The sequence below is a fragment of the Salvia miltiorrhiza genome, chromosome 1 (genome assembly GCF_028751815.1).
Source record: "Salvia miltiorrhiza cultivar Shanhuang (shh) chromosome 1, IMPLAD_Smil_shh, whole genome shotgun sequence".
Taxonomy (NCBI): Eukaryota; Viridiplantae; Streptophyta; class Magnoliopsida; order Lamiales; family Lamiaceae; genus Salvia; species Salvia miltiorrhiza.
In genome coordinates, this window is record NC_080387.1 from 56,991,317 (window position 1) to 56,999,139 (window position 7,823).

The 7,823-nt window shown below is 33.2% G+C and overlaps 1 protein-coding gene across 6 annotated transcripts; it reads right to left on the minus strand.

The window, feature by feature from the left end:
• Positions 1-572: 572 nt before the first annotated feature.
• On the minus strand, positions 573-6,453 carry LOC130997498 (vesicle transport protein GOT1). 6 transcript variants are annotated; one of them, XR_009093113.1, is made up of 8 exons: positions 6,168-6,440; positions 6,004-6,069; positions 5,078-5,169; positions 4,903-4,983; positions 3,543-3,640; positions 3,344-3,419; positions 2,058-2,181; positions 573-746 (listed from the first exon to the last, which is right to left on the minus strand). XR_009093113.1 is itself a non-coding variant. In XM_057922827.1 (7 exons), the coding sequence occupies exons 2-7, from the start codon at positions 6,029-6,031 to the stop codon at positions 2,149-2,151; spliced, it is 408 nt and encodes a 135-aa protein (XP_057778810.1). In that variant the 5' UTR covers positions 6,032-6,069; positions 6,168-6,453; the 3' UTR covers positions 1,805-2,148. The 6 variants fall into 6 exon arrangements, 2 of the variants coding, with proteins under 2 accessions (XP_057778810.1, XP_057778820.1); XR_009093110.1 differs by having other exon boundaries at positions 573-834; XR_009093112.1 differs by having other exon boundaries at positions 6,142-6,396.
• Positions 6,454-7,823: the final 1,370 nt, after the last annotated feature.

Below are 7,823 nucleotides of genomic sequence, written 5' to 3' on the forward strand. Positions count from 1 at the left end.
TTTGTCAGCAGCTTCTATTCGAGATTACGCTATGAAATCTAGATAAAAGAAAAGGTAAATCACACTATAAAAACAGCATCGTGTTTAATATAGTTTATCGTTGTTATATTTGATTAAATAAAAGACAAATATTACTACTTATTATCCCAATGTTTGCACGAATTAATGAAAATGTCCAAACGTAAGCATAACTGCAAAAAATACCCAACATTTCAAAAAAATCATATTTGTATCCCGAAAATAATTTCCGACGTCCAAAAGATAACGCGTCTCACTAAAACATAAAAATTGGATATGAAGTCTTATATTAACTGTAATAAGAACGACGTCGTTTTTAAGGGCTTAAAGTTTCTTATACAAATCAATATCGTTTTAAAAATATAACTTCTACATCAGATTTTTAGGCCACATTAGACATGCAACATGCCATATCGTTCGACTTTTGGAAATAAATTTTAGGACGCAAGCACGAATTTTTAAAATGTTGGATATTTTTTTGGAATTATATTTACATTGTGAAATTTTCGTTAATTATATTTACCCTTTATTTAATTAAATATAAGAACGATAAATGCGTAAACATGAAGCGGCTTTGAATTGAGTGCTACTTAGTGAAGATCCAATGCGCTGCTCATTCATACGCATTTATACAAGTGTTTGGATATATCTATACTAACAGATGATAAATGCTCAATTTTTCAGCGAAGCATCGAGAAAATACCAATGACACAAATTTATTTTTCCCTCTGCAGAGGAAAGAAAAAAATAAGTTATTTTGGGGTACTTGCGCATTTACTCCTTGCAAAATTTATAGGTGTGCCTACTAAAGAATTCCTGCATTAAATGAATCATAAATTTATGCATCATAATTGTTTGCTAACTCACTACTAATGAAATAGTATCAAGGATTATAAAAAAAAATACTACTAGTTTCTCAAAGAAAATCAGCCGTTATTAGTCATTAACCGAAGATGTAATGTGTCTACTAATAATGTCACACGATGAATAAAATATTAAAAGTAAAAGATAAACCTAAACCACATGACACTATACACTGACACTACAACATGATCATTTGACAAACTCATTCATCGTTTGTCATAAGATACCTAAGTTAAACAGTTTCAACTATTAGATTTACTGTCTCAAATCATAGATATTTCACACATTTGAGAGAGAGAGAGAGAGAGAGAAATAAAGAGGGGGAAACCTTATGGGGAATGAAGCTACCACCACCTTCATTACTTTGTTTCAGCGTTGTGGCGTGATTGCATTTATTATTCCCAATTTTGAATGACATGCCATTTTATAAATGCTGTGTTGGCTAAAATATATATTAAATATAGTAACTGTTATACTATATACCATCAGATAAACGTTGAAATATATAAATTTGTATATGCTGTATTTGAACGAATATTAATTTATATTTGCAGTTCATTAAATGTAACACCACACACCTCCCCCCTTCATTACTTCTTGCAGGCAGTACACTTTTTAATGACCTCAAATTTGAAGCACACCCCTTTCCCTCCAAAATAGATTAATAAACAAACAAAGATGCAAAATATATATATATACAACAATATATGATTTACATTCAAATTTAGTGATTTTGCATTTAAATGTTTAGTGATTCTGCATTCAACTTATGCCAGCTGAGCTTAAGCTTAGAGCTAATTGAGTAACTTTCAAGCACAAGCTCACGACCCTACTGAGTCATTGCAAGTTTAAGTTGATAAATGATATTCCAAGTCATACTTGAGTAGAAGCTTAAACTTGGAATTCACTATTCGAGCTTCAATTTGACTTGCAATCATTAGTTGCTTCATTTCTTAAGACATTGAATGTCATGACTATGACAAACAACTACCAAATTTAATCCCATTAATCTACAACCAGATACCACTACAAAAAAGAGATATGAATACTGTGTTTCTGTCGAGTCACCTAAAAACTCATATTTTATACGACTAAGCAACGTGTGTAGAATCATTGAATCGAAGACTGTTCCAAAGAAAAGATTTTAAGTACATATTGCAATTTTACGAAGATACCTTTTTATCTTTCCATGAGCAATGTCCCGACATGATTCACGGCCTCAAATCTTTCGGATTAAATGGTTTCAGGGAGGCAAGATGCTAACTGTCAACGAGAGCTCTTGGTAAACTGATTAATAAGCTGGAATCAATTCAAATAAGACATCATCGATTAGAGACTTAGTATCACATATATAATGTGAACATTTACGACATAGCCGTTTAAGCTGATGAAATGCATCGAATAAGGAAAGAAAAGAACAAAAGAAAAATTAACGAACTTCCAATTTAGATGAACTATGAAGAAAGTGATTTCCAGATTCAGGACATGGGCAATTTTTTGCCTTGTAACGAGTGAAACATACCTACTAATAGAAATCCACTATATACAGTAAACTGTAAACCTCACTAGATACCGAAGTGATTGAACTTTCGACAGCTTATGCATGCCATCCAGGCAATTTAGATGTTAAAAAATACTTCCATCAGCTGGGACGATGAAATTCATATTCTAACAATAGAAATCAATATCTTCATAAATCCAAACATTAGGATGTGCATTTGTAAAAAAATTATAATGATACCATTCACTAAAATGGCGACTGAAACTCTTAGAGCCACTGTTTTGCACGGATGTGCTTGTCTAAGATAGATAAACACAACCTAAAAGGATGAAGTGCATTTTCATGAATATAGCACGATTCTTTTCTCAATTTTGTGACCAACTCGAGTCTCAAAACCAAAATTCAAACGCACCAGCTAACTAAGCTTCGACAAATAGCAAACTCACTTCACAGTAAAGAGCCAGAAAACCATTCTGGGTATTCATCTAAAATCCTATACCATGCAACAAAAGATGCATATTTTTCTGACATCACTTCTTTATTTGATTTAGCTTCCTATAGTGGAAAGTGAATGGAATAGTATAGACATCAAGTATTACAGTCCACTTCAGCACACATGCCTTGATGCATGCTTAGATAGCATAGCATACCTCATAAGTATCTTCCATTCACAATACCTATTAGCTGCAGTTATGGGCAACTGCCACAAGCCAAAAGTGCTCAAGCATGGCAATCATTTTTCACATTATATATAGAAGCAAAGCACATAATACACCAAAAATTTATTGGTTATGCATTTGGTCCTCTCAACAGATTCTGCATTGCATTCCAACCACAAAAAAAGAAGAGCTTTACCATTTGCTAACTAGATGTTTCAACACGTTCCCTATATTCAGCCCACGAAAACATAAAAATGCCTGCCTTGATAGCAAAATAATTAGAAAGTTAGTACCAACTCACCAGTGCGGGATACTGTAAAATCCAGCCAATGACTGGAATCTGATAAAGAAACGCCTTGATTGAGGGCCAGAAACCACTGGAGAGCAAACCATAGAATTTGAGTCAAGATCAGGTCATACAAAAATAACAAATGACACCATACCAAACACATAAACAAAGAAAGCGGATGAATAGGGACGAATTCAGGAAAATTTCTTACCTGAAAAGAACAATGCAGCCATAAATCTCCACGAGTATACCAACTACAGGCCAACGGACAAATATAAAGAATATCCCGAGAAGAAAGGAAACTGAACCCTGTCAGATATTTAATAATCAATTACTCTGGTAACTGAATAGACCTTTACAGAAAACAATGTCACATATTCACAAGATGGTATATAGAAAACTTTACATCAACTTTCCCCAAGGATGATTATATATATATATATATATATATAGGGAGAGGTGCAAATGAGAACCAGTATATAAAATGAGAAAGAAAACCATTTTCAGCCCTTCGATCATCAAGATCTACAGTGGATGCATCATCTTGTTGGATGAATGCGTCACCTGGGCTCGAATCCTTAAGGGAGCGAATTTTTTTGTGTTTTTCGAATGCATTAATTTTAATAGCAGATGCATTGTTCTCACGAATCCATAGAATTATCAGTCAATGTCAGAATATATCAATAAACATCAGGGAATACTGAGAAATACCGGTAATAAATTGTTACTCAAACCAAATTTGACAATTCGTTTTCACGAATCCATTAATTTTAACAGCAGATGCATTGTTCTCATGAATCCATAGAAATATCAGTCAATCTCAGAATATATCAATAAACATCAGGGAATATTTAGAAATACCGGTAACAAATTGATTACTCAAACCAAATTTGAGAATTTGTCTTCTGCAAATTTTCCTTCAAATTGAATAAGATTGCTCTTTGATTTTTATTTTTTTCAAGTACTCTAAATGCTTTTCATTTACATACTCCGTCAAAGATCACATAAAGGTCCAAGTACATATCAGGATTTTGATATTAAATTATTCCGTATTATCTCATCTATGGGGAAACATTTGGCATAGGTTGAATATAAGCCAACAACATATGCAGAATTACATTTGGAATTACTTAACTTGTTGACCTGGTATCAATATGTCTAGATAAAGACAATGTTGCATCTTATGTATTCAAAATTTTCAGGCCATCACTTTGTATATTTAATCATTTTTAATCTTATATACTGCCAGAATATTTTTGATCTTCCTATTCTCTTGCTTATTCATAAAAATACTTTCTCCCCAATAACCTTGACACTTCCAATTTGTCTGGTCTGACGCTCTTAAGTACTTCGTCCTGTTACCCTGTATGGACTCTAAATTCAATACAATAGAGAAGAGTATTGAGGCAGACGAAATCATGTAGATAATTTAGTTGTTCGTATTTGCCTTACTTATTAATAAAAGTATTTTCCACAACTGCAAACTGTTTGTCAATACTGTTGTCTCTGTCAGTATCCACTATATACGCATATACCAATATTTCCATTCTTCATTCTCCAGAAGTGTGTACCTTATAATTCCTCCGGTCTGTGAAGAGTTGCAATGTTGATCGCCAGCCTAGTAAAATGGCTACACCTGTCAGCCAAAAGATCTGATGGCAAAGGCAAAAGAGAAAAATAAATAGATGCCTTGGCGAAGGGGGTGAAACAAAATTTGAGGAAGCTTAATGAACAAAAGTGTCTTACATTTCCAAGAGCTAGCAAACCTCTGTCGAAAAATAGAATCACAGCAAGAAACGTGAAGAATATACCAAACCCAATCAGACCAAGACCAACCTCTGCAGTATTTTTCCGTAATATAGCAAAACGTGATGAATCTCAATTGGAATCCAATAATCATCAAAAGAAAAGCTTATTACTCCACCGTCCCATGGTATTTAATGGATGCATAGTATATTAAAGAATGCCACTAACAGTATGCAGTTAATGTATTAGAATTATATAAGCACTTGTCAAACAAAAAGGTCTACATGCAAAAGGTCGTATCTTTCTAATAACCTCACTCCATATGATAACCTTTGCCTACTGTATCCACTGATATTTGCTAATTATTCGTAAACCATGTCCTAGATGGCTGAACCAATTGTTCTTTCCATTTTCTTTTAATTTGTAATAGCCAGCCTATCGAAGAAAATTGATATAATACCTCAGCGAACTCATGAATATACTCAATCCTAGAATATATCTTCATCATCAAGTAACCTGTAACCATGTCATTTTTAATCCAACTTACAGTGACCAAAATTGTAATTGCAATCCTAAGTAATATTTACTTGACTACCTAAGAAGCATTTGACCATAAAGACAACCCAGTACTAGCAAAATGTCTTTCTTGCCTATGTTCTCTAGTTTATGTGAGTAATTGAATATAATTGCCCAAAACCATGCTAACTATAGCTGACAAAGATCCATTTGTTTGATGAGAATGAAACATAAAACAAGAAAATCAGACTTCATCAAAACTCACATCCCAACCCCAATTACTATATAAGGGCTAGTCACTATACCAAACAGCTGCATCAGATAAACCAGCTAGAAAATTGCGTAAAAATATAACACCATGCCATATAAATAAACCCAGAAAGATTGAGCACAAATAATTAATCACTCACTTTTCTGTTCGCTCAATTCATACGGCATCTTGCCAGGCCAATCTAGCTAATCCGAGATTTCTTATTCTGTAACAAGATACGCAGTAAAATTACATACTTTTATCAAGAAAATAGCAAGAATTTAAAAAATTAACTTACGCGCACTAGAGGCAAAAGAGGAATACCCGAAAGAGTGAGGGCTGCGATTGGGCGTGGATTTCGCCTTTTGTAATCAAAGCGAAAGGATATGTTGACAGTTAATCGACTTGCATAGGACTACAACAAATTATGATGTGAAATTGTGAGTGTGATACTGACAGTGATAGGTTTTGGGAGAACTTCTTCAATTCTTTGAACTTTTATCAACGAAAATGAACTCTTCTTTTGCTTTTACGAAAGAACGAACTCTTTTTTTAAATGTAGAAAATGATTCTTTTTTTGGGGTGGGGGGGTGTTATGACTCGAATTTTGGATTCGTTTTAGCTCCTAATTTATTATCTTTAGTTAACAACTTCTTGGATTCTTTTTTTTCTTTTTTATTGAATTAATTAGCAACTTCTTTGCTAATGATTTGAGATTTATTTATGTATCACACTTCATGTCTCACTTTTAATTTTATTTACTTTTTTATATAATTTTTTTAATTTTAACTTTGTATGCTTTAGTTTAGGGGGTGTATTCGTTCAGGATTTTAATAGATTTTTAAAATTCAGAGATTTTAAAAATCTACAGATTTCACACAGATTCTTTATGTATCTTGGAATTCTAAACAGATTTTGTAGGGATTTTAACAAGAATTTGATGTGATTTTTACGGATTTGAAATCGACCATCCCAGCTCTCGTTGGATTTAATTGAGCGCTGGGACAGCTCCCAGCGATCGTTGGGTTCCAGCGACTGCTGGCTGATCACTATTTTTATAGTAACAATAACTGCAACTAAACAGTGTAATTGTAGTACTAAAACAGTAAGCAGAGTATCGTATCCACAGAGACTGTAAAACGAAATCACTCTATCTATTTCCTAAACAGACTCTCACAGTATGCAAGTGAAACGAAATTGAAGGTGAATTATGAACTAAGATTAACTAAATTAAAACTAAAGAGCATATAAATAACGATTACTTAACTCAAATATATGGAAAACTCTGACCCTAGGGATGTACTTTCACTAATCAACTACATGCATTTAATCTATTGATTCAATTACCAATTTTAATCCAAACCCTGATGAAAGATCACTATATTATTCACAAGCGTCTCTAACGACCACCTATGAACGTAGATTAATTAATCCCTTTTCGCGTTCAAGACTCCAAGGAATAAATTAACTCCAAATAGCACATAAAGAATAGCTTCCTATAGCTTCACCTATCGCATTCAAGACTCAAGGCTAACACTATATCATGCATTCCTGAATCGGCTGAACAATTATCGCATTCAAGACTCAAACTGAACAGCTAAACATGTAAATCATTGATCAGGTAATTCACAAGAAATTAAGCACCAGGAATCATGAATCACAAGTTGGAGGGCAAATTGATATCAATAAATCATACGCACATAATTGAATAGCTATGTACAAACCCTAGGTTCAGATAAAAGAACTAGCCAAAGATAATAAAAGAAAGCAAAAACATAATTAATGAGAACTCAATTGAAAGAACTGAATTAAATAAAACTCTGAATAAAATAATTGTAGCGGCTTGAATCTTCAATCTTGTGGAAATCCAATCCAAGCTATAAAAACTGGAAAGCAATAATAATCTAAAGCTATGAAACTGAGAAAATAAAGTTTGGGAACTGAAAAAGGAACCCTAGATAGGTCAAAAGAAGACCTATT

What these genes read in the sequence shown, in the direction of transcription:
- LOC130997498 (XM_057922827.1), bottom strand. Translation starts at nt 6,031, where the DNA reads ATGCCGTATGAATTGAGCGAACAGAAAA. An exon ending in GTTTGCTAGCTCTTGGAAAT is followed by an intron (nt 4,984 to 5,077) that starts GTAAGACACTTT and finishes CTTTGCCATCAG; the next exon opens with ATCTTTTGGCTGACAGGTGT. An exon ending in CAGACCGGAGGAATTATAAG is followed by an intron (nt 3,641 to 4,902) that starts GTACACACTTCT and finishes AATATCTGACAG; the next exon opens with GGTTCAGTTTCCTTTCTTCT.